Here is a 27,073-nt window from a genome sequence, read left to right as displayed (position 1 = left end):
TGTAATAAAATTTTGTCAATTTTATTAAAACTTCACATAGTTTAGTAAGTTTGTTTTTTCTGAAGCCCATATCATTGCATTACGTCACCAGAGTACGGTGGCCCAGCGAGACCAGCACTGATAAAGACACGTACAAAGTTCGCACCACACATCTAGAAATGCAGATTGCCGTGGCAACTTTCCCGATATGTACAACCCCCGTTTACACATACACACATGTATTTACAGCTAATAAATAACATGTAAAGCCAAAGCACTGTTAATATATAATTTGTAGTGAAGTCTAGAGAAGCCAGAGTTTCCAGGGCCATACACTGATTTGATTCACGTTCTTGAGTTTATGTACCCTTGCTCAAAACCCAAATCTGGGAAATTAATGAATTAACAATAAAGAGGGAAGGCCAATCACAAATCACACATTTTATTTTCAGAGAGAATTCGTGCCAAACCGGCTGATATCGATCCCAGCATTCACCGTGCTCCGCACAGGCGCAGCCATGCCCCTCGGATGAAGGGCCTACAAACCCTGCACCCCTCCATCGCCCGCCTCCCAGGCGGCGCCAAGTGGTTAGCACACGGGCGGGGCTTTCTCTGCGGATGTGTGTGCAGGTGCCCGCAACATGTTCACAGTCTGGGTTCCCCACAACAGCCTCTGAGATAGGTGACTTCTTTATAATTTTATATTAATTATATAAAAAAGCAACTGAACACAGGAGATCTAGATTATAAATAATTGTTCACTCACTCCTGAGTCATTAAAAACAACTCTGATGACACTGCATGCGGCTGTGGCAACTGAGGATTCTTTCCATCTCCTGCAAGGGTTGTAAGCACTTTTTATAAATTTGTCCCAGTGGTTTTTCCATCTCTCTACTTAGTAAAAACAGCCCTTGTCTAAAACTTGTAGGCCTTCGAGGGATGCAAAATTTGACTTCGAACACTTTTTCTCATTGGAGCCAGGGAAGAGACACTCAAAGTGTGACTGGGGCGTGGCCAAGGCAGGCCTGAGACTGAGTAGGAACCGCCGGATAGTACATGACTTCAGACCGGTGAACACACTTTTGAAAATCTGGTACTAAAATCATGGGATCACTTCCTTTCTCCATAGTTAAAATTATGTGTCAGCTGAGCATGACAGGCTCCTTTTAACAACTACCGTGGGAGCGTTGTTAAAATATAACTGAGACAAAGCAAGAAACGGAAGAGATTAAGCAATAAACTGCAGAGCCTGTTAAGATTTAATTGTTCTAAATTTTATATCTCCTTTAATTTGTAACTTAGTTATGATGCAACCAGCCACACAGAGTGTTTAAAGGTTCAGTTCAACTCCATTCTCCCTTCCTTGCTCCAGACCACAGGTTCCTGGTTCGCTCCTGAACCGCTTCCAGTGACAAGAGGGGAACCGTTCCAACAGGACAGGTGTTTAGACCAGTCAGGAAGTGGGTCGAACTCAGGCCAGAAAAGAGTATTTTCTGTGCTCAGACTTGGGGTGAACTTTGAGAATGTATCAATCCAGAGAATGCAGAATTCCGATTAAAATATGAGGTTTCAATCAATCGTAGGCTATGGCTAAGCTCATCACATAAAGAAGCTTTATTATTGTACCACGGCCCAAACAATTCCTGTTTCTTTCTCAAGGGACAGAATGCAGAGTTCTTCATGCCTGCTGTTTTTTAATGTTGTAGGATGTGCTATCTGGCCACTGTACTCCTCAAGTTGAATTAGCCACTTTGTAGTATTTGAGACTGTCTCTTAAAATAACTAACAAGGATAGCTGGGATTAATACTCAGGAAAATTCACTTTTAACCACCCAAAGCTCTGGGCATCTTTTGTAAAAGTTACTTCCTTCTTCACAGAATTCATGTGCTGTTCTTCCGTCTGTAGGTTTGCCCAGTTTCTGAGGGAAAAAAAAAAAGAGAGCAAGAGAGAAGGAAGGGCGATTTATTATCTGCTTAGAGTTTTACAACCCTCTCCCCTCCCCCACCACTTCGGGAGGAAAAGGATTTCAACTGCAAGTTCAGAACGAAGTTATGAGAATAAACCCAGGGGAAACGCAGGTAATGGGCCAGAGAAAGTGGCGGGTTCCTAGAAAGGGCAGGCACGCCAGCATCTACTTAGCCATGTCCCAGTAAAGCGTATCATTTTCAGAAGACTAAACCAAATGATTTCGAAATTTAGGAAGATATATTACTTCTAAAACTTGCCAAATGAAATGCCTGTTGTTTTTTTTCTTGTGACATAACACTTCTCAAGAGTTATGTCAGAAGGTAATAGAAACAAAAGCTTTTGTTTGATTAATTTAATCACAAGGAAACTGCAGAAGCTTATTAATCTGATTCATAACTACCTCTTAGGTAAAGTTCAGATGCATTTTTTAAAAAACCTGCCTAAGTATCTGTTGTCTCAGCAATCCTATAATCAGACAAAGAATGTGTCATTAGACTTTCTCAGGTAAATTCTGGTAACCTATAAGTAATATGACCAGAAATACCTTATAAACAAATGGAATTATTTCCTAATCTAGGATTCTTTTCTTTTCTTTTTTCTTTTTTTACATTCACATATAGATTTAAAGTTGTGAATGGAGAATGTATGTGTATGTGTGCATTTGTGTATGTTTTTATGTGACATGGATTCAGGCAAAGGAGTCCCTTTCTAAGAGTTGAAGCAAATCTGAAATTGCCTCAAATTTGTGATGAGGAAAAACAAAGCAAAGAACCTCTCAGTAAAACAGTCTCCACTAGAATAAGAATTCGGTTACTCTGCCCGGCTCAATGCCAGTAACTATTCTCCATTCAAGTTTATCCTGAGTATCCTGCATGAACATTCTCAATCCAGATGGCCCCACCTTGCACTCCAAGTGCATATGCCATGATTCTGTTTCTGTAAAATAATATAAATATTATTCGTGCATAGAGAAAACCTGGAAATACACACAGGTGTCTCTCAGAGATACTGCAGGATGAGTCCCAGACTCCTGCAAAAAAGCAGGTGACACATTAAAGTGAGTCACATGCATGTTTCGGTTTCTCAGAGCACAGAAAATTCATGGTATACTGTAGTCAATTAAGTGTGCAATAGCTTTATGTCTAAAAAATGATGCACATACCTTAATTAAAAATACTTTATTGCTAAAAACTGCTAAACATTATCTGAACCTGTTGGGAAAGTAGAACCAATAGACTTTGCTGGATGCGGGGTGGCCACAAACCTTCAATGTGTTACAAACGCAGTGTCCAGGGAGCGCAGTAAAGTGAGGTCTGCCTGTACATTAAAATGCTAACTAACCCAGGGTTGTCCCTGGGCCACAGAGCCATGTGATTTTATTTCCTTTTTGCCTCTCTTTTCTAATCTATCCATAACCCATAATTACCCATGGATAACTTACATTATAAAATACTAATTAAAAATAAAAGAGATCTTTCAAATAGGGTCTTTAATGTGCTTTTTCTGACTAGGCAACTCTTACTCCGTACTTTTGTCCACAAATGTAACTGGGAAAAGGCAAACCAAAAGTGACTACTTTTTCTGTTTGCAGATAACGTTGTGACCAGCCTCCCCCACTGCTTCTTGCGTCCCTGGCTGGTAAGACAAGATGTAAGCCTTCTCCTGGCAGGCGAGTGAGTGGAGGAATGAACTGGCCTAGGGCAGCGAGTCAAGAAGGGATGGGGAAAATCACATGCTCAGTCTCCACTTAGTACTGACGCTCTGGAAAAATTCATCTGACAGCTGCCACACGGATTAGCCTGAAAGGTCAGGTAGGAAAGAGCCAGGGAGCCGTTTTGAGATGGAAAAGAGACGGAGAACCGTCTCCTACAGTACCACCACTAACTCCCCACCTCTGGAGTTTTGAGATGGATGCTTGGGGACTGCCCCTTGGGCCCTCTGCCCCAGGCTCAGCCGGCACTAAGAACATCACAGAAAGACTATGTGGCTGCAGCTGCTGCTTCGCTGTCCTGGATGCACCCCACGAGGAGCTGCACCCACAGCCACGAGACTGCTAACGTGTGCCACATGCTCTGCACACACGATCGTCGAGGTAGCAGGAATGCTGTGCAGGGGAAAGCACAAGCGGAGATTTTGTGGTTCTTCAAGAAGTGAAATAAACTCCAAAAAGTGTGCCAGGGATGGAGGTCAGAGCAGGCAGAAAGAGCAGAAAGAGACAGAATAAAAGAACAAGTACTGCCCAAAGCAAAAGGACCGGTCTGATGTCTATACGGAAGGGCTAGGAAGACTCCAGGAGGCTCTGATCACAGGAATCAACACGGGCCTGCAGTTCTGGGTGCAGGGCCCCACACACAGCAGCACCCTCGGCACACCAGCCCACAGACCCCGGGGGGCTTTGGCCCCTGATGCTCACCAGCCAGAGTTTTTATTCAGGGACTTCTCGTGGCACTTCACAAATACCACAGATGACTTCCCTTTCTGCAGATGAGACACTTTCTCCCGGGAGCAGAAGACCACCCTGGGAGGAAAAACATGGGTGTGAGCGTGCCATGTGGAGCCAGGAAAAAGGTGGTTCAAAGACAGGTGGTTGGGTCAGGGCTATTTAAATCCCACGTGATCCATCTAATTAATTGTTTTGATATTTTCAACAATTAACTGTTGACACGCAGGCCATTCTGGCCAGTCACACCTCTGAGTCAGAGGGTTATTTGAGGGCCTGGCCCACCATTCAGCAATAAAGCCAGTTAATCAATCTAAACTGCATGCAAAGAGCCTGGGGTGGCCTTAAAACCACAAGGTTCTCACCACGAGCTGATTCCAGACCAATTTCCCCACCCCTGAGTGCGTGCCTTAGGGACTTCCCGAACCAGCCTTCCGCTGGCTCTTCCAGAGAAACAAGGGCTCTGCTCCTCCAGCCACAACCTCTCCTTCTCTTTTTATGTGTTATCAAAGAAAATTACAAAAGAGAAATAATAACTTATCCATATTAATTTAAAACACCATATTTGCATGAACAATATTATAGTAACACTGTAGCTGCAAAATCCCTGTCCATTTAGTATAAAAGCTCTCAGTCCTATGGGGTTCTCTACACAATTCATTTTATAGATATGTGTGGGGTGGGCCTGGGGAAACAGGATGCTCTTGGCATCTCATCCTTCTTGAAGAGGTTGGTGCTAGTCCTTGAACATTAAAGTAACATCTCCAAGGTTCTTTCCATAACTGCTTTGTGCTTGCAAGAAGCCACGCAAAACGAGAAGCTGGAATTCCCGACTTTTCCTCTCAGCTGTCACTCATAACTGGGACCAACGGGGGCTCATGCCGTCTTTCCATGAAATTCAGATATACTACTTCCCTAGTATGACAGTTAAAGAACACTTCCGCAATAAATATATAGGTGTAATTATCTAGCTGATACACTTTCCTTAAATTTTTAGATTACAGCTGACATTCAACGTTATATTAGTTTTAGATGTACAGCATAACGGTTAAACTTTACGTAATTTATTAAGTAATTCCCCCAATAAGTTTAGTGCCCACCGGGTACCACACAGTTATCGACTATATTCCCAAAGCTATACTGTACTTTACATCCCCATGACTATTTTGCAACTGCTAATTTGTACTTCTTAATCCCTCCCCCTTTTCACCCAGCCCCCCAAGCCCCCTCCCATCTGTCAACCATCAGTTTATCCTCTGTATCTATGAGTCTGATTGTTCTGTTTGTTTGCTTGCTTATTTTGTTTTTTCAGATTCCACATACAAGTGAAATCATACAGTATTCGTCTTTCTGTCTGACTCATTTCACTTACTAGCTGATACAGTTTTAACAACAAAGCTTATTAAAATTTCACCTGACCCTGGCTGGTATAGGTCAGTGGATTGAGTGTGGGCTGCGAGGCAAAAGGTCGCCAGTTCGATTCCCAGTCAGGGCACATGCCTGAGTTGCAGGCCAGGTCCCCAGTGAGGGCCACATGAGAAGCAACCACACACTGATGTTTCTCTCCCTCTCTTTCTCCTTCCCTTCCCCTCTCTTCAAAAATAAATAAATAAATAAATAAATAAATAAATAAAATCTTTTAAAAAAATTTCACCTGGGTGTGGCAGGCTCCAGAAATACTATCTCTAGGTAATGATATCAGAGAGAAGTCTAAAGGGAATGAAGAAAAATAAATGCAATTACTTCTTTTGAGTCTCTCCTGCTTTTACTCTGATCTTCTCCACAGTGAAGCCGGCGCTGCCCCACCAGTCGGACCAGCTGAAGTAGGAGTCGCTGTTCCACTTGAGCTTCAGCATGAGCAGCTCCCCGATGTCCACCTCCGTGTAAATGAGGAAGGAGTATGTCTTGTTTGTGGAAACTTCGGGCCTGAGCACAGAAATCAGCAAATTTGGTTAGTTCTGGGAATCAAGAGTTTTTTTCCCCCTTTTCTTCCTCCCAAGATGTAAAGAGTTTTATTGTTTGGGAGGTATTTTAAAAATGCAAAAAATGCCCAACAAAATACTCAAGATGAATGTCAATGGCATTTAGTGTATTTCAAAAGATAGCTCTGCTCCTTTAATCAGTTCTAACTTTTATCCTAACAATATGAACTATTTAATACAATTTTAAGAGAAAAAGTCCACTAGCCCATCATTCAGAGACATGATTGTCATGGATTCTCTTTCAATTTGCATTGATATGTGAACATGTGTGTCTTTTGTAACAATCACGGTGCACGTACAATTCTGTTCTTTCTTTGTTCACTTCATATTTTACCTTCCACTCTTGCCCTATTTCACCTAGTTTTATAGAGTCTCATTTTTAGAGGCTAGATTGGTGGTGCTGATTTGTTAAATCCCAGCTCACTCAACCTCGGCCTCACTGTGGACGGATGTTTACTTCGTGTCTGGCCCATGCCATCACATGCACCACTATAACGGACATTTCTGCCGTACAGCTTTCTAAAATTCTTTTGGATATTTCTTTTGCTCCGTGGCTTACTCCTCTCCTGTTCCTCAGACCAATGGTTAGGGCAGGTGGCGGTGTGCAATGAGCCCACAGGCGGGAGGTCTGGCCATTTGCTACTCACAGGGTGAAAGGGATGTTCTCACTCTCGGCCACTGTGCCGTACAGAGAGATCTCAAAAGCCTGGTTGGTCTGCAGGTCATTCTCGGTCCCAGAAAAGTGAATCTTTACTTGGTAATGGAAGACTGTAGGGAGAAAGTTGAAGCAGGTGCTGGTCAGTCTTAATGGAAACACCACAGCACCCCAAGAAGCAGGCAACTCACAACCACAGACTGGATTTCACTAGGGGTCAGGCAAGAAGTGTGCACACAGGACAGTCAGGGCAGCTTAAAAAGATTTCTTTGTGTCTGTACAGTGTCCGCTACTAAGCAATTCAAACCTTGAGCTCTACTCCCTTTCAAAAAAAGTAATGTTATGGTGGATAGGGAAGTCCAGGTGTGTCTGAATTGCCTAGCAGGCCCAGAAAGCAGTCATCTTTGATGGGGTACTGGGGAGGTGACATCAAGAGGCCACGTTTCCCACGATGCTTTCTCCATGAACTCCACCTCTTTCTTGGCCAGCTGGCCCCTTGGCATCTATACCAAGCATATTTGGCATTTGTTACTGTGTCAGTGTCTGTGACTATGTTTCTTCGTATTTCATGGGTCTGTCTGGCCTCCCTACCCTGTGCTTACACTCCCCCGGGTCAGGGGATCATACTCATCCTCTGTCCCCCCATCATCTAGCACAGAGTCTCCCAATAAAACTCGTCTCATTGTATCACCAGCAAGGCTGTACAGACCACCAGATCCTAAAGCGTCCTGTGTGGGAGACAACCTCTGGAGGCTGGTACCTGAACTTGAACCTCTCCTCCCTGCTCTGTCCATCCCTATCAAAAACCCTGAGGAGATGGGATGGAGGAGAAGACGAGGGCATAGGAAAGGCAGCAGGCTTAAAGCACAGCTACTACAGGGTGAAGAGAAACAGATCTGAGGTGAAACGGAGCCCTTGCAGGAGCGGCCGGGCCTGGCGGAGCACCTCAGACATGTGGCGGAGCTCTGGGTGGTGCCGCAGGAACACCTGGGTCTCCCTGCACCTCACACACACGCCTTCATCCTGAAAAGCCAGGGAGTGCGAGGGATCTCTCATGACTTACAAGGCCTCCCTGAATGAGAGGTGCTCCAAACCTCTGGGCCACCGAATGCGCCTCTAGAGATTGTCATAAAGCACCTTACAAACAGATGCCTCCGTCAGATACCTGCTCTGTGGGGAATTGTTCTTTAATGTCTTTCCTTCCCTGGCACTGCCACTGACTCCTCGTAGCCAGCCCTCCCGCCACTAGTCCTTCTGGCCAGGTACCTGGTTGTCTCCTCTCCTGCCTCCCCTCAGTTCCTGTAGGTCTTGCTCTAAGCAAGCTGCCATGTTTGAAATTCAAGAGAGAACAAATTCATAATGAGATGGATATACCTCAGGAGGCTTGGTATATTCTCCCTCCCAGAGATAGTTCTATTTTAAAATAGAGGTGGTTCTTGCCTTCACTTAAAGCAAACTTTAGGAGCTGGCAAACTTTCTCTGTAAAGGGCCAGATAGTAAATATTTGAGGCTTTGCAGGCCATACAGTCTCTGTCTCAGGAAAGCAGCCTTAGTCAATACAAAAACAAACACTAGCAACTTTATTCTGATAAAACTCTATTTACAATAGCAGGTGGTGGGCCAGATGCAGCCCATGGGCCGTAGTTTGCTGACCCTGGATGGATGGTTTCAAATAAGCTCGGAGCCTGGTGCCCACGGCAGGCACACGCTAACGGTCACGTTACAGAGGAGGGCGGTGCCAGGTGTGCCCTGGGCCTTGCTGGTGATGGCAGGTCGGACTTGAGTGAAGTGGATCAGCACAACTTCCTCTCTACCCACAAACACACCAGTGAGGGCTCAGTGTGTAGTAACATCATTTTATCACCTCTGTTGCAATGAACAGCATCAGTGCGTGTGATGCAATGAGCATGACAAAACAAGAAAAAAGAAAACAGGATCAGATTGGTTTTCCCGTTCATAGCAGTCTCAAGCTTACCTTTGTAGGGCATCTGAGAACGAGTCTTCAGGTACATTTTGCTGCTTCTTTTGGCTCTGACCTTGTTGACCTCATAGCCCACATTGTTGCAACGGTTCTTTCTGCAGCTCAGGCAGAGCCCTTTCTCAAAGGCTTCCTTTGAATTGCACCGGTAGGCCTTACTGGGATTTTCTTCATTCAGCAGAGAGTCGATGAAGAGGTGAATGGAGCGCTCATGGGAGCACTTCACGAGCTGATCCACATCTGGGGAGGACGGAAGCAAAGAGAACTTCAACTCTGTAGAAGTCCTCGATGAGCGCCTCACCTAGCACGTCCGAAAGAGCTCAGGTGTGGTGTTAACAATCAAACGACCTCAGGATCTAGTCCTATGACTTTTTGATGGTATGTTCTATGTAAGGAGGTATTCTCAGTGGCAGCTTCTCACCTACCTCCAATAACGTCAAAGTTGCAAATGTACAGGGAACTTATGGCTTTACCGCTGTTACACTTGCGTGTATAGGAAGCTATAATATGAGATATCCAAGGCAGAAGTTGACTTCGCCCAGGTTTATTATATGCTCTATATCTAATGCATATAATGATTCCAGATGCTTCTAGAAACATAATTCTAGAAACCATATCATAAGAGCATAATTATTAAATAAATAATATTTGATCATAGATGCTACACAAAATTCTAGGGTTCTGTTACTACTAATGATTTTTACATTAAATAAATCATAGAAATAATCATTGATGTTATAAGGATGTATCTACTATAAACTTTTATAATAATTGAAAATAGTAACATGATGCTGTACATTTTATGATGTGCACAAAAGCCCTGAGCATATTATCCACAGGTGTGTCCCACTGTCCACAAAGCATGCAAAGTTCCCTTAAAGCAAATAATACATTAAACACAAGCTACCACAATTATTAAAGCAACTATTAAGCCAATATTATATTTTCTTCTTAAAATTTGAGAACATTTGTTGTTAGAGAATGGTGATTTGTTTATCTGAAATAACTTTTAAGTTATCTTGTTAACTTTTAAAGCTATAAGTCCAAAAAAATAACTCTACTCGTTTTGCAACTGCATTCGAAGTGTGACAGCAGGCGGCCGGAGAGCATCTGTGCTGCCAGAAGGCGGTGGGCCTCCTCGTCTAAACCGCACCCGTCTTGTCCGTGCACCGTGAGTGCAGGACTCAGTGCTGTTTGGGCCGAGGTGCATGAGAGAGGAAATGCCTGACTGACCACAGGAAGGGGACCGCGCTGAACCTGGCACTTCATCTGAGCAGTAACTTGGCTGAATGTGCATATTAAAACAACATATCTGTGGAGAATGGTTTGACACTGGGCCAAAAAGACTTAAGAACACAACTTGCATTTCATTAACTTCTAAATTATATTTACCTCCAAGGCCTCGCTCTGCAATCACGCGGATAGCTTCCCCAATGTTACAGCCTGGTTGAAAAGTGCCTCCATTAGGATAAATGTCAACATGCCCCACGGGTTTCTGGATTCCAATACTCCTGCCAGGTGACCCTCTGGTGAAAGTGTGTAGGACATCTACAAAATCCGCGTCATCGGGAGAAAGGCGACTTGGAGCTTCCGCGTACTCAAAGTTGGGTCCGGCTGGATCTAGGCCTTCATGAGGGGAAAAAAAGCCTCAGAGATTTTTAAATTCCTACTTTCTCAGTCCCCATCAGTATCACCTTAGCATTCCATGGCTCACCACTTGAGCAGAATTGGCAGCCACACAGATGCTTATTAGTTCTTGTTCAATAGTGATTAGATCTTTGAATTACTGGGAGTTAGAAAAGTAGGCTTAGGTCCTTCTAAAATGGAATTTGAGACTCTTACACTAACCATGAATTAGAAATTTTCACAGGATGACTTGATTTCCTTTCATAAGTTATTTCTGAAGTTGGTGAAGGGCCCTTCCTCTCTGGCAGGTTCTTCCTTCCTCTCTGAATGCACCAAACCATCTACTACCCCTGGCCCACGTAAGTGTTTTCCTATCTCCACATGGTGGTGGTCCTTTTTCATTCTCCCAGTCCTGAAGGGAGGGGTGGCATGGAGGGCAGCACACTAGCAAAGCCCAGGAGGAGGGAGGAGGGGCCCCGGTGGGCTCTCTGTGCTTGTCTCTGCTCTCTTGCTCTTCGGCCAGGAGACCCGCCCAGGAGAGCGAGGGCCAATATTCCGTTGCACTGCAGAAAAGAGCCCTCCTGTGACATAATCAAGTGGCTAGGCAAACCCAGAAACACACACACACATATGGGCATTTGACAAACATTCTCACTCTCTTTCAGGATGGCAGGCATCTCAACTCTTTTGTTATAAGAGAAATGAAATGGCACTGCCTTCTTACCGGTGATTCTGTTGACCTTCTTATTGGTCAGACTTCCTGCAACGCCCGCAGCATGGGCTCCAAGGCTGTACCCCAAGAGATGGACATTGTCCAGAGGATAGTTAAATTCCTCCTTCGGAAGAGAGAAAGAAGAAAAAGGCTCTTACAGTTCTTTGCAAGAGATCAAAGCTAAAAGAAGTAAAATGAATGAATATAAATATTGTTTTCAATATATTGGCAATACTGGAAACTAATTCTACTTACTTAAATTGTGTGTCACAGATAACAAAGACATACACTCTAGTGTTGAGGTCTTTCTCTTCCCTTAACAATGTATTTGATTTAGAAAGTATTTCAATATATCTGAAATCTTAATTTCCATACATCTGAAAACATCTGTATGCACATATATGCTGTATAGATTTAAATATAGATATATGTACGTGTATAGACACACACACACACATACAAATTTAACCTTAGCCCATTATTTCTTACTCTAAATGCCCTGCATCACTTTATTCTTGAAGGTTAGCCAAGCAAGGACTAAAAACCAGGCAGTGTTACAGGGGAAGGGAATGCAGACACGTATGGTCCAGCATCCTCATTCAACAGATGGGGTGAGAAGCCAGGGGTGATCTGATTTGCCCAAGTTCATGTTCCTGGTTAGCAAAAGAGTCAATGGTCAACCTTTTAAGGGTCAGTCCAATAAACATAGCTTATTGTTTACCTCCAAGCATCTGACTTCAGTCATTTGGCCCTATCACAGAATTAGCTTCCTTTCAGCCCCAAGAAACCTTCCAAAGGTAGGTTTCAGAGGACGGTGTCAGGAGTCACACAGGTAAAACTGGCAGGTAAGTTAGAACTCCTGACCCTGGGCCACCTCACATCCTATGGACTGTCCCTGCCATGTTCTTCCTGATCAACCCCATCCCTCCCGTGGCGCTCAACAAAAAAAAAATGTGGGTCTTTAATCCACTCTAAGGAATACGTTCTAGTAATATCTTCGTCAAGGAGATGAATCTCCTAACGGGTCAGAGCAGGGTAAAATTGAATGTGCCAGCCAACTGATAGAGAAGGAACAGCCCAAACAAGACATCCTCCAATGCCCAGAAATAACAAGCTTTTCTCTGTTCTGCCCACTTAGTTCTTGGTCTCAGCAAATCTATTCACTATGAAAATATCTAAGGACAGAGCAGGGCAGGACCACGCCTTGGCTGTATAGTTTTATCATTCTTATCATAATGCTGCTTTTGGATAAAAAATAATGCCAGTGTCCATCCTGCAGATTTGAGTTGCCCCAGAAAATACTTATATCTAAGTGGAAAGGAACAAAAACCAGCCACTGGTCCAGCTCTAGCCAGCAGATCTGTGTTGGACACATGAGGCCTCTCCCCCCAGTCTCACCTCCATCCAGTTGATAAACGTGGCCACATCCTTTCCCACCAGCTTGGTATAGCCCGCTGACACTGGGTAGTGCTGCTGGGCCCGCGACAGCCAGTCCACCACGATGACGTTGGAGTCGGGTTCCCTCTTGTACAGGGCAGCCACAAGTTTGGGCACCCAACTTTCATACATTCCTGTCACCTGAAGAGGACAATGCAAGCTTTCTTAGAATACCTACCTGCAACTTGTCCAGATATGTCAGCCACTATACCTACATTAAGCAGGGAAAAACCAAACCCACGAGGAAACTGTAGGCTAAGACAGAAGAGCCAAACCACGCTAGAGACTGTTCAGAGACTGTGCCCACCCCTCCCAAGACAAACTTGAGGACGCCCTCGGAAGGGTGTGCTGAGCTCAAGGATGGCAGATGGCAGCTTACCATGCTTTCAATTTTAACAGCATGTTTTATGAATCAGGAAAATGCCAATAATTCATGGTATTAAAAGAAAAGATCAATCTGAACAAGTTAAACTTTTGCAGCAGAGTTACAGACTATCTTTATTTTAAAAATCCATTTCAATACTATCAATTATGCTAATAAATGTTTCCCAATAGAATTATTTTGGCAGCTATAAATGCCCTTTTTTTCTTATAAAAGGGTCACATATAATGTTTGATGTGCTAATAAAAAATAGTTTTAGACATGCTAATAGTTTTAAAAATGCTAATCTCTCCCAAAAGAAGATACATTTGCTTAGCAATCTCTTTCTTAATACATAAAAAAATGATCAACTTCAGCTCAGACTCTTATAAATCTCTCAAATTCTTCATTATCAGTGTGGAAATTAGTGATGTTCTATGCTCATATTTCCCTAATTATTATATTGGTCCTATTTGGAACTAAGCAGACTGCCAACAGTAATTCTTTGTTTCTTGTTAAAAACAAAGGCCCCAAAATTCCAAGTAAAAAGAACTATGGGGTCCTCAAATTAACTCTGTTTAGGTAGACATTGGACACCTGTGAAAGTATGCGTGCTTTAAACAGTGGAAATGCATTTTAAAAACTGCAGATTATAAATTGTACACCACCCTGCCATAAACTTGCACACCTGATTTAAGTTCCCAAACCTGATTTAAGTTCCCAACCCTACCCACCAGTAATACAGCCTGAGAGCAGATCATACTGTGGCCTGAGTACAGGTCAGTCACCACACACTCAGCAAAGAAGATTCTGAAATCCAGGTGCACAGCAATTTTTCAGGGGAGCCCTATAAAACCTTTCACCTTCTAAGAGGAATTGTAATAGAAAAAATAAGAAACATCATTCGGAACTTTGATTTATGTGGTTGATTTTTTCAGACTTACGCTTCCATTTTCTTTTGTCTATTTTCTAGACCAAATTTTGTAAACATGATGGCTCACTTCACTCCTAACACTAACAAACTGCGTGATCTTTCGCCATGTTGCTGTGCTCCATGATGTGAAAAAGCAGGCTTGAGGCTCAGAGGATCTTGGTTCCAACCCCAGCTCTTCCACTCACTACTTCTCTGAACAGTGTGGGTGCTGCTTTCACCTCACTAACACCTTCCAAGGGGACAGACCCGGGGGACCTCAAAGTCACCCTCCACCTCAGGAATCTCTGCTTGGGTCCACCTGGTTTCCAATTTACTTGCAGTGATAAAATCCCAACTCTGTGGCTATTTTAAGTGAGAAGAAAAAACAAGAAAAAGTACAGAAGTGATGTTAGCCCATCAGGAACTTCCTTAAATCATCTTTGAACGTGTCCCAGCGAGTCTGCTTCAAGTCTGGGTGCAGCCTGGGTCCTTGAGAGAACCTGTAGAAAACCCACCTCACATGAAACCCTGAGACACTGGTCCTGCCTTCCCTCCCCTCTCCTCCATTCGAAACTGGGGGCCACCCTGAGCAGCTGCTTCTCAAGAGAGAAGGATGTCATTCCTTCAGAAAATAATGTGAACCCCTCCTCCTTTCCACCAGGGGTGAGGACCTCCTACATCACAATGCAAACCCTGTGCCTAGAGCAGGTGGCAAAGCTCCAGCACAGCCATGTCCAATCGCCTTCTGAGAAGTGCCCTACGCCCCCCTACCCACCCCCCTGCATGCTCAGCATTCCTTCTGGGTTCTCACGACAAAGCTGCAGAACCTCCTCACTTCCCTGAGTCCTCAGCCCCTGAGTCGCTGAGCAGTTTCCCTCAGACAAGGCAGGAAACTCTGGTTTGCTGTTAGGCCCTATGATAAGTTTTTCTGTACTATCGGTGCTTCTGAATGAGGCAACCTGCCAGAGGGCAAGTAACCCAACTCACTCCTGCTGTGACTGATCCTTGCATTAACTGCCTGTCAACTAACCTAAATCTTTCCTTTTTGAATTCAACATACCATAACTAAACGAAAGGGGTGCGAAACCCAAGTAAGTCCCCACCTTCTTCAACTTTGGAAAGGTATTATTTTCTAAATTTTTCTTCTGAGCTTCCTTAAATCAGTGCCAGTTTTTTTATTTTTTATTATCAGACACACAGCTGAACTGAAGCCCCCCTGGCCACCTGCACCAGGGGGTCCAGCTGAACCCACCAGGGAGGTCACTGAGGCGAGCTCAGCCCAGCCTGGCTGGTGGTGCAGACCAGCCAGCTCTGTGCAGTGACACCCAGTCCCAGCGAGCAGCCGAGCCCCTGAGCCCAGGCTCTCAGAAGGCCAGGACTCAAGGTGAAGAGACGGGAGGACCAGTGAGGGAACACGACACCATGCCCTGATGAGGGGTTAGTTGTGTCATCTCAGTATGAGAAGAAACAGAAAATGTGTTTTTTTTCTTTTTTTTTTAATTATATTTTAATCATTGTTCAAATACAGTTTTCTCCTTTTTAACAGAAAATGTTAAGAAATTCATAAAGTGCCCTGGCTGGCGTAGCTCAGTGGATTGAGCACAGGCTGCAAACCAAAGTGTCGCGGGTTTGATTCCCAGTCAGGGTACATGCCTGGGTTGCAGGCCACGGCCCCCAGCAACCGCACATTGATGTTTCCCTCTCTCTCTCTCCCTCCCTTTCCTCTCTAAAAATAAATAAATAAAATCTTTTTAAAAATTCATAAAGTATAAAACTCTCAGGGATAAGCTGTGTGAGATATTCAATTTATTCCTGTCATATAAATGTTTATTAAGTTTAAAATTTTTTGAAAAGTATTAAAAGCCAAGTTCTATAGACAATCAAAATATCTCTAAACCACCATCGATTACTTTTTCCTATTTAAGTCTTTTCTTCTGAAATATAAAAAGATTTATGTTAGGAATCTGAGTCTGTATACTTATCAAAAGATATGTAATTTACTATATTAACTCTAGTAAGTAGATATATTTTGTTAGAATAAACTTCCATGTAAATTCTATTAGAAGTTGCCTTCATCTCCATAAAAGTTTTAGCAACTGTCCTTCGCTGTCAGTAACGGTTGGGACTAGGAGTACGACAATCGTTAGCTAATTCATCGCATTAGAATTTAGTGCCTATTACCACATTTGCAAGCTCTGGCACAATGAAAATATCTCCTTGACCATCATTTTATTGAAATCCTTTTTTATAAACAATGAAGTCTGCTCACTAGGGATTTAAATTATTAAAAGCCACCTGAAGCACACCTGATGCAGTAAGACTGCAGCACGTAGACTAACTACCCAGCATATTTAGAAAGACCTGGTTTATTCATACTCTTTACAAGTAAATGTCACTGCAGTTTAACCATCTTGCATGACAGTTTGCTGGCTACCCTCTTTTCACCTCTGGAAAAGCTCCTTAAAGTTTATAATTGCACAATGTCAGAAGTGGCAGGATGTCTAGTCCCACCTCTTTGTTTTACAGATCAGTAAACTGAGGCCCAGAAATGAGAAGGTCCTTGATCCACATCCCAGAGCTGGAGAACCGCAAAACCAGGCCTGGAACGAACACCTCCTCACTCCACTCCAGCCCCCCTCTCATTCTCACCAGTTGTCTTCCTCAGGAAAGAACCTCGGGTGATGTGCTGGGTAAACCAAGATCCTGCCAAGTTCCCAGCGATTCCCAAAAATGACAACTACCTTCTGCTCTGCAGCTGAGCAGAGCCCCATTCTCACCTCACGGCAATGGCTGGTTGGAGGGCACCCATGGGGACCCAAGATAAAGTGAAGGTCACCGTGGCCTGGGGGAGGTACTCATGACTCTGTGACTTTCTATTCCACAGTCTTGGACCGAGCCCAAATTGCCTTCATTCAACTTTAAAGCAAAGCCGTCCGGAAACAAGCAGAAGTGTGGGACGTGGAGACCCATCACTGGGTTCCCAACAACTAACACAAGCTGGGTGAGATGTGGGTCCACCCAATCCATTCCTTCCTGAAGAGCCTTTCTTACCGTCCAGCCATGGATGACCACGAAGGTTTTGCTGCTGTGGTTGAAGTGGCAGTTAGCCACAGACTCTGGTACCCCAGGACGGAGGTGGCAAGTGTCCTCAGCCGTGTCTTCAGGGGTCCTTAGAGAAAATTTACTCTCAATGTCTTTAAAATCTTTTCCTCCTGTAATTTCTAAAAATGAAAAGTTGGATAGAAAGTTAATTGGAAGACTGTTTCCTTTTCACCAGCAAAATGTTTTTTTAAATATTAGCAATGAGAAAAGTTAGTGACACAAGGAAGCTTTTGTATGGAACGGCTCCCACGCCCACAGCAGGACACATCGGTTCGGAATATTTTCAACAATCATGTAGTGGGTTGTTCAGAAATACTTGTGCTGTGTATGAACCATGGTTAACTCTTTCTCCAAGTATGTCTTTTCCCACTTTTGTCTTTAGTCTTCCACAAAGTCAAAGCTTAAAAACCTACTGCAAAGCTGGTTTGGGGAAAGATCTACTTTGGTTCTTCATAAATAATCCCCAAACAAATAAGCACAGAAAGGAAACCTTTATTGTCCCTCTGGACAATAAATCTAAATGTCTATAAATCTTCACAGGATATTTATAAACAGTACCTATCACATCACAGTGAACACCTGAAGTAAACTGTACTGCAGATAAAATCAGACTAGTTTACAAAGCAAACACGGTCAAAGGGAAATTATATTATGGGAAAATATTTAATTTCTTGTCAAGTCAAAAGTAATCTGTTTATTCTCTATAAGAAGGCAATAACTTGTAGATTTCAGATTTCACTATTTAAAACTTTCAAAAAATAAGTAACTGGAGTTACATAGAAGTGCAAATTAGAAGTTGCAACTTCTAATTTCTGAAGCTAAACTTCCTCTTTTCACAATTCAAAAGCTGAAAATCTGTGATTTTAGATAGCATTGCAGAAGTGAGGCCAAAAATACAAAAATAAGAATGCTATCATACATGGGATAACAAGCACCTGACCAAACTTATCATAGGTTTATCTGAGGACTGGCCAACATTTTCCTTTTTAATTATTTTTCAAAATTCCTGAAACACTCCTGTGTTTACCTCTTGCTAAGTGAGTCATTATATGTAGCAAGTTGATCACACACACGTACTCACACACACAATCTCCAGAACCTAGACATTCTAAGATAATTTATTCAAATCAGAGATTGATATTTAAAGCTCTTTTTTTATTTCCTATAGTAAGATTGCACATGGAACTCACTCATCCATCAGAAATGCACTCTGCTTCTCATCTTATTTGAAGATGCAGGACTTCCTTTTCCTTCCTAACCAGAAAGCACTCTGGAGGCTTATTATTTATCTGACAGTGGAAAAAACGCATTGTATGTTTTTAATCTGATTCTGCTTCCAATATGCAAGAGGTTCTTTTATTGTTGGAAAGTGTTTTAGATAACGTGAAGCTAAATTAGTTTCCTTCCCCCACATCTCTCCCCATCAAATAGCTCATGCCTCCTCTCTACCGGTCTTATTTTAACATGTTTGATTAGCAGTCTTTTTAGAGCAGGATAATCTGAAACCTGGCAGATGGATCTCACCCACCACCTATTTGCCAAACTGATATTTAAGACTTGCCTTGCACAACTCCAGAGAACACCACTCACTTTTAGTCTATTTCTCCCTAGAATCATGCAACATGACGGCCCTGGTGTTGCTAGTAATTTTGAAATGGTTAAGAGTAGTCTTTGTAATTATTAAGGCTGGCTTTGTGCATTTACACACACAGTGTACTGAACCCACAGACCCTGTATCAGATTGTCTGAATAGCTCGTGGAGAGCTCCAATTTCCCACAGCCAAGATCTAATGCTGGGTACGTAGCTTGCAAAGGAAAATAATAGGAAATTCATACATTCTCAAACAAACTTTTATCTGGAGACCTTTATTTCACTTTCCAAGGAAATTATTTTTCATTGTAAGTTACAGAAAGCATAATGGAATGTTTGACCAGAATACACTACCACTCTGTATGCTGTGTGATGTTTTCAGTTCTAAGTCAGTTCTATGATTGAAATCGTAAACAGCACTCTTACCTTTTCCTGATGTTCTCATAGGAATTTTCCCACTACAGGCATTTGTAACCCCGCAAGGATGCCTCAGCATCCTGAAGACATGTGCTTTGTGAACCTCTATGAGCCCTGACTTAATTGACCTGGGCCACATAGAGACAGGGAGGAGGGTAGGTCCTGCCAGAAGCGGTCAGTCTGTGTAGCTGTCCAGCACACACAGGGCTGCACCTGGCTGGTGGGTGAACTGGCTTGACTTCATTGTTACTAAGGAAATTGCTGTCTCCATACATGGAAATGGCATTAGTGACTCTACACATACTCTTTCAAGGGGATAAGAACCTTTTATCAAGTCCCTTTAGAAATTTGAGCCATCTGAGAATAATAAAAAAAGGGGAGCTACCTAAGGTGTACTTCTTTATAAGAACCTCCATCCTGAATTCAGTTTATCACATCAGCAATGCCAAGCTGGCCCCATCAGGCCTGTCCTTATTAAGCACCAAGGGGAAATACTGGAGAGCCAGGCAAATTACAAGTTAATGCATTTTGTGACTGTGTAATCTTTATTCCTAAATTCCTAAATAGATAGCTAAAACTCTAAGCATGCACATAAAGACAGAGAATTTATCTTAGTGTGGATAATAACTCACAGAGACAAAATTAGGCAGAGAAGTCAAAGCACTTTAAGGATAAATTTAGAGAGGGTATATTATCGTTTCCTGAAAAGGAAAAGCATGGAGCATCCCAGAAAAGACATTCTAAAGGCAGCGCACAGTTATTAGATGAATTTGACTGACATTTATAAGAGTTCAGGAGGTATACTAGCTCAATTATAATGCAATTCTTCTTGAAGTTTCTACTTTCTCCCTCCCTCCCTCTCTCTCTCTCTCTCTCTCTCTCTCTCTCATACACACACACACACTCCTAAAGGACCTCACCGGTAATTCGTCTACTCTCTGAGAACAGTGGTCACAGTTATTGACTCAAGCAGCTTCTGCGGAATGCCAAGGAACAAGATGAATTGGTGGAAACAAAACACAAGTTCAGTGAGGAAGGAAAAAATCAATATTGTTATCTGACTGAATTGATTGGTCCTTTCAGATATTCCAATGCAGACAATACAGACTTATTTAACTAGCAGATTAGCTGTTCTCATATATATATATTATATATATATAATATATATATATAATATTGGTAAAAATAGAGGTAGTGAACTGTATAGCCCAATTTTTCCTCTAGGAATAAAGCAAGCAAGGAGGACTGAGCTAAAAATACACCATCTCAAAGAAAGTGAAAATTTTCCTTTGAAACTCTTCCCCAGTGCCTGACTCCCACCTTTCGATACAGCTATTAATCAGTCAATCCCTTGCCAAGCTCTGCAAGAGGGATCTGCTCTTTTGCTGTCATCACCCAGCATGCTTAATTCAGACATTAGCCTGGAATTCACTGTGACCAGTCAAAAAGAACTTCAGCTGCTGGTCACTGACCCATATGCTGGTCTCCTGGCTCTTCAGCTTTCCCGGGGAGGCCACACAGAGGTTCGCCCTGGCTTCCAAGAACAAGGAACCTGAGGGCAGTGCCTCCTGTCCTCATGCTCTTCTTAGAATGAACTGGAGAAGGACTGAACCGAGTCAGAGCTGGGAGGTGCTGCTTACCATTCCCTCACCCCTGTGTCTTCCTGCTCTGAAACTCTTGCCTTCCCAGATGAATTCCTCTGGGGGAGAGAAGGGGTGGAAAGTCCCTGTGGTGGGAGAGGCACAACATAAGGGGGGCATGAGAGTGAGAGGCTAGGATGGCAGGCATTAATTTCAAGTCTACTTAAGAAATGCTTCCTCGATGCATTTACAGCCAGGAAAAGCATGTGGTGGTTAAAATCCAATTTAATTTATGAATCACTTGTGCCCACGTAAAGCAGAGTAAGAATTAGAGGGGCCTGAGAGAAATTTGAGTCTTGTCCAAAGTCCCCTTTAGAGTTGGGGGAGAGCAACTCTGAGAGGTGACACTGATTAGCCCAGGAAGTTGCGGCCCTGACCCCCTCCGGGCAGCCTAGCAAGAACTTACACTCCGCATGACACACCTCCGTGTGGGTTTTGTGGGAAAAGGAACACTACGCTATGGTGCACTTGTCAAAAGCAGGAATGTGGCCTCTGTCCCGACCGTCTTCTCGGATGGCGTTAAACGCTATAGGGGGGTAGGGGGGACGTGACACCACACAAGATGTTTAAGACTTCCTAACTGAACCTCTAGTGTTCTCCAACTCATCCGACAGAAAAGATACTTGTCCTTTTTGGCCACTTCAGCTTTGGTGGGATCTACTTTTTTTAACCTAGCAAAAATGTTCTTCCACAGAATTCAGCTCTGAAATAAACTCTCAGCTGCAATAAAAGTCGTGGACAAAACCGACTGCAACCTGAACCACGCTGGCGCGTGCCGCCTGAAAGGGCTTCCAAGCACCTACTGCACCGGAGAGAAGAGGAAACGCTGCCTCGGCTTAGTGTTTGCTTCAGTTGCCGGTTTTTGTTTTTTGTTGGGTCCCCCCCCCCCGTATTTTATTTATCATTACACACACACACACACACACACACACACACAGCAGTAAGTTCTGTGTTGGCTTCAATAAGGCCAAGTAGTTAATCCTTTTAGTTGCTGTTGTGTTAGCTGAACCAAGGTTCAAGTTAATCAGGCTGCGTCTGTTGCGGGCAGGTCTGGTACTGAGCGCTTGTTCCCCTCTAACCCGCACCCTCCCCACCCCCACCGCAATAAAGAAATTCACCTCGGGCCTCCAACGCTTTAACCCAGGAAAGCGGGCGGTCCCGGAGCAGTAAGGAGAGCCAATGCAAACCTGGCAACCCCCAAGCCCACGTTTCAGGAGGGCCGCTAGATCTGCCGGGCGCTCAGAAAAGCCAAGAGTGCAAGAGTGCAAGTGCAAGAGTGCAAGTGCAAGAGTGGCAGCTGGAGAGCTTCCCCGTGTCCGCCAGGACGCCTGCAAGATGCGGCGTCTCCAGGCCTCCGCGCCACGGGTCCCGGTACCCCACCCCCACCTCGACGCCGAGTGAGAGTGCTCTGTGCTTCTAGGATGCAGGCAACCCTTCCCCCGTCCCTGGACCGGCTTCTCCAGAAGGGACCACTTTCTGCCAGCCCTCCCACAAGCGGGGACTGAGTCGCAGCCACAGCCTAGCCAGGGTCACCTTGGCTCGTGTGCTTTTCATTCCAGGGCCGCCCCCCACCCCACCCCGAGCCGGGATGGGACTGCCGCTCACTGCCACCTGGACCCTTCCTCCCGCCTCTGTCGTCCCGCCCCTAGCACTGCCCCTGTCCCTTCCCTGCTGAGCCCGGGTGCCCGGGAACACGGGCTCAGCTGGCGCGGAGGGGGACAGCGCGGGAACCGGGAGCGCGGGAACTGCTAGCGGCCCCGCGAGATCGGAGGGAGAACTCCTTCCCTGCCTCTCCACGATCCCGCCTGGGTGACGTCTCCGAGCAGCGCTCGGGCTAGGCGAGTCCTCCGTGCGCATCCGAATCCCCTGCCGACTCCCTCCCTCTCATTCTCCAGATGCGTGCAAGCGGCGGCTGGGCCAAGTCTGCAGGTGAAGGGGCGTCCGCGCGCAAAACTTACGGTTGGAGGCGGCCACCCCTCCACGGAAGGCGGTCAGACTCTGAAGACACACGCCCAGAGCCACCAGGAGCAGCACTTTGCTCTGCATCTCGAGGCTTGTCGCTCGGTCGGAGCTACAGGGCACAGTCCGGAGCGCGGACAGACTGATGCACCGTGGAGCCGGAGGCGGGAACAGGCAGAGCCTCGGTCCTGCGGGGCAAAGCAGAGAACGGGGCAGCTAGAAGTGGCAGGTTTCCTCAGAGAAAGAGGAATCGAGTCTGACACTGTTTCCACTCCAAGGCTGCTTATGTGACTGGAAATATGCAAATAAACCTCATCACCTATTGGCTATAAAATCATAAGTTGGGAGGAGGGCCCTCAATTCACTTCCAAATGTTTGAGCAAATCATAATGAAGATCAACCCTGCCAGCGAGAAGAGGGTGAAAGGGCAGAGGGGAAATGTGCTTTCTCTATGAGTTTCCTACTCGCTTTTCCGAAGGGTCTGGCCCTCCGGGGCCCCCTGTACAAGCACCAAATACGGGTTTATACGGATTTATGGTAAATACTCCTCAATCACCAGTTTTCCAAGGAGGGGAAGTTAAGCTGCTAAACTTCATTTTGTCCAAACTTAAACCCACCCTTATTTTGGTGGATCCTTTTGTAACTTACAGGGTTTCTTTTCCCCAGAATTCTTATAGAGAGTGTCAGTTTCAACATCCATGAACACACACTGTTCAGTAGCTTGTCTTGGGCAATCTGGTATTTGACATTGGCAAAATGGGTTAGCTGACCTGGGGGAGAAAAGCCCTCTTGTTCCACCTAGTTTCTAATTTTTGCCTAATGCAAATTATACCCAAACTCATCAAAGAATGCAAGTATAACAGTTTATTCTCAGAGTCCTGATACTGAGGTCAAATAATCTAAAACTGTATTGTTATGTGAAGTGAGGGAAGCCGGTCACAAAAGACACATTGTAAAATACCCACAAATGGGCAACTCTTACAGACAGAAAGTAGATTAGTGGTCGCCTGGAACTGGGGGACAGGGGAGAGGCACTATGGAGTTTTGACACTAAAAAAAAATTGACTTGAACACTTTATATTGATGAACTTTATAGTGTGTAAATTATATCTTAATGAAGCTATTAACAAAGATGCATTGAGGTATGCAGTTAAAATAATAAGAATAATGAAATCTTATATTTTTGCCAAAATGCCCAGAATCCTATCATAATATATTTTTAAGTGTAAAGGATTTGCATTAGCCAGAAAGGACAATCAACTCTTTACTCTCCACTTTATATCTGAGAAACAGGCTCAAAAATCAAGACCTCTAATTCACTGTCTTATATTGGATTATTTCTCTGAATAGTTTTAATGCTTCCTTCTACTCATCCCTCCCTTCTCTCTCTCTCTCTCTCTCTCTCTCTCACACACACACACACACACTCCACATGCGTATGTTAGACGGATGAAAGGCCATACTATTTAAACTAGGCTCACATTTAAAGTTTATCTCAAAGATGAAACATGCCTGATAATATCCACATCAATCCAAGTGCACTATTCTGAAGACTAGAGTTCTATTTTTTTAGTTGATGCATTAAATGGCACAACACAGCATATTGTCTTATATTGAGATTATTAAACAAGATGTTGTGTATATTCACTGTATCCTACAAAGGGTGTGGAGGAATGTTGAAACTTGCTAGGAATGAAACTCATCCGAAGAGAACAGATCATGCGGGCGGGAGGGGGGGGCAGGGGTGAGGAACTATGATGTGGCAGTCCTCCAAGAGTTATATGGTACATTCTAATTTTAAAAACGTTACAAGATGAGTACAATTGTATTGCATGTACTCGGGTATAAAAGACATAAACGAAGTGAAAAATGCCTACCATCTTTTATAGAATATTCATGAGGCCTATTTTCACACATAAATTTATTTTTTAAAAATCATTTGCTAAGACAATAAACCAATCTGCTCTTCTTTGCCTTTCAGAGAACTGCAAGAAGATTGCCAAGAAGAATTCTGATGCTTATAATGACTGTTTAAAATGATTTTCCAAGTTAACAGATAACAAAATCAAAGAGTTTGAGTAATTCTTCTCCTTTCTTTTTAAAATATGAAACCGGTGTTGGAGTAGCCTGTCGTGTTATACTCCGTGTCCATTAGAGTTGCAGAGATTTCCAGGAAGAATTAAGCCACAGTAGCTCAGCCTGCTAGAAAAGTAGACAGATTGGCTCCAATCCCGGAGACCGGCGGGGGGCAAGTGGGTGTGGCGGCAAGCCCTCTCCTGATTGGCTGCTGTCGGAGCCACAAGGTGCCTGCGACCCAGTGCTGAGGTTCACATGACTCCAAGCCCCGACTGCATGTGCGTTAGCGGCGCGTCTCCGCAAGACTCCACCAAGGTTATTTGATCGCCAAGAGTATGAGGTTTGACGTTTTCCGTAACTGACTTTTCCATCATAAGACTTAAAGAGTTTCAGGTTAAACAAAGCTAAGTTTTTTTTATAAACGTTTAACAAGTCAGTACTCATGGCAGGCCCCTTGCTCCTGGTATAAGTTAAACTGTCATAAGTAAAAAGTTAAATGGCCATACCTAAAGAACCAGCCAGAAGCTCCAGAATTCCACATGCAGGGAAATTCTATCCATCATCTCTTTTTCCATCACTTATCGCCTGTCATCTGCCATCCACCTGTTATTTAGATAGAGGGCCCGCTATTTGCACACACTGGGCACTTTTCATGCCTTTCATGTAATCATTACAAAAACATCTTGAACCTAACAATATTCTCATTGTACAGATGAAGAAGGATAAAATGTAAGGAATAGCCCTGGCTGGTGTAGCTCAATGGACTGAGCGCAGGCTGCAAACCCAAGTGTTGACAGTTTCATTCCCAGTCAGGGCACGCACCTAGGTTTGTGGGTCAGGTCCCCAGTGGGGGCACCTGAGAGGCAACCACATATTGGTGTTTCTCTCCTGCTCTCTCTCCTTCTCTTCCCCCCTCTCTAAAAATGAGTAAATAAAATCTTTTTTTAAATGCAATGAATATTAAGTAACAGTAACCACAAATCATAAAGTGTTTGTTGTGTGGTGATCCCAAGAAAGAAGGAAAATGTATTTGATGTGTTAAGTTTTAAAACATTGTCATTGCCAACCAGAAAAGTCTGGAAGCAGATTTTCTTTTGTACATGCGTGGTTCAGTGCACCGTTTTGTGACCGTTTGTGACCGTTTTGTGACAGTGCATTTTATTTCATGACCATTTTTGCTACATTATGATGAAATGCCTGGGCCCTAAAAGAACATCCGTACTGAAGTGGATCTTGTATCTATCACAAAAAATTATATTTAATGTAGGAAATAGTATGGTTAATATAAATGAAATTTACAAATATAAAATCATAAATATAAAAAATGTTTAAATCTATTGAATTTTACGTTTAAAAAAAAAAACATGATGTTACCCTGGCCAATGCGGCTTATTTGGTTGGCACATCAACCCATACACCAAAAGGTTGAAGGTTCAATTCCTGGTCAGAGCACATACCTAGGTTTCAACCAATCCCTGATCATGGTGCATGTGGGAGGCAGCCAATCGATGTTTCTCTCTCACATCAGTGTCTCCATCTCTCTCTCTCTCTCTCTCTCTCTCTCTCTCTCTCTCTCTCTCTCTCTTTCTCTCTCTCTAAAATCAATAGACATATTGAAAATTTTTTTTTAATATTTTATTTATTTATTTTTAGAGAGGGAAAGGAGGGAGATAGATATATATATATAGAGAGAGAGAGAGAGAGAAACATCAATGTGCGGTTGCTGGGGGTTCTGGCCTGCAACCCAAGAATGTACCCTGGCTTGGAATCGAACCTGGGACACTTTGGTTCCCAGCCCGCACTCAATCCACTAAGCTACGCCAGCCAGAGGTCCATATTGAAAAATTTTTAAAAACAAGATGCTGCCCTGGCTGGCGTAGCTCAGTGGATTGAGCGCAGGCTGCGAACCAAAGTGTCGCAGGTTCGATTACCAGTCAGGGTACCTGCCTGAGTTGCAGGCCATGACTCCCAGCAACCGCACATTGATGTTTCGCTCTCTCTCTCTCTCTCTATCTTCCTCCCTTCCCTCTCTAAAATTAAATAAATAAAATATTTTTTAAAGAAAACTTAGCCCTGGCTGGCATAGCTCAGTGGATTGAGTGTGGGCTGTGAACCAAAGTGTCACAGGTTCGATTCCCAGTCAGGGCACATGCCTGGGTTGCAGGCCACAGCCCCCAGCAACCACACATTGAAGTTTCTCTCTCTTCTCTTTCTCCCTCCCTTCCTTCTCTAAAAA

The 27,073-nt window shown here is 43.8% G+C and overlaps 1 protein-coding gene across 3 annotated transcripts; it reads right to left on the bottom strand.

Annotated features, from left to right (window-relative positions):
• LPL (lipoprotein lipase) lies at positions 1 to 23,054 on the bottom strand. Of its 3 annotated transcripts, XM_028521210.2 has the most exons (10): positions 22,761 to 23,054; positions 17,104 to 17,273; positions 12,740 to 12,919; positions 11,354 to 11,465; positions 10,396 to 10,629; positions 9,001 to 9,243; positions 7,018 to 7,138; positions 6,132 to 6,314; positions 4,362 to 4,466; positions 1 to 1,898 (listed from the first exon to the last, which is right to left on the bottom strand). In XM_028521210.2, coding segments are annotated over exons 1-10 (1,437 nt in total). In that variant the 5' UTR covers positions 22,849 to 23,054; the 3' UTR covers positions 1 to 1,897. The 3 variants fall into 3 exon arrangements, with proteins under 3 accessions (XP_028377011.1, XP_035888541.1, XP_028377009.1); XM_036032648.1 differs by lacking the exon at positions 17,104 to 17,273 and having other exon boundaries at positions 22,761 to 22,842; XM_028521208.2 differs by lacking the exon at positions 1 to 1,898 and having other exon boundaries at positions 4,358 to 4,466; positions 22,761 to 23,036.
• Positions 23,055 to 27,073: the final 4,019 nt, after the last annotated feature.

This window comes from Phyllostomus discolor, chromosome 8, assembly GCF_004126475.2.
Source record: "Phyllostomus discolor isolate MPI-MPIP mPhyDis1 chromosome 8, mPhyDis1.pri.v3, whole genome shotgun sequence".
Taxonomy (NCBI): domain Eukaryota; kingdom Metazoa; phylum Chordata; class Mammalia; order Chiroptera; family Phyllostomidae; genus Phyllostomus; species Phyllostomus discolor.
This window is presented reverse-complemented; position numbering and strand designations above follow the sequence as displayed.

Excerpts from the sequence above, each read along its gene's own strand:
- LPL (XM_028521208.2), bottom strand. The coding sequence starts at position 22,848 with ATGCAGAGCAAAGTGCTGCTCCTGGTGGCTCTGGGCGTGTGTCTTCAG. Across the intron at positions 17,274-22,760 it reads AGGGGTGGCCGCCTCCAACC|AAATTACAGGAGGAAAAGAT; the intron begins GTAAGTTTTGCG and ends TTTCATTTTTAG. Across the intron at positions 12,920-17,103 it reads TGGTCATCCATGGCTGGACG|GTGACAGGAATGTATGAAAG; the intron begins GTAAGAAAGGCT and ends TGTCCTCTTCAG.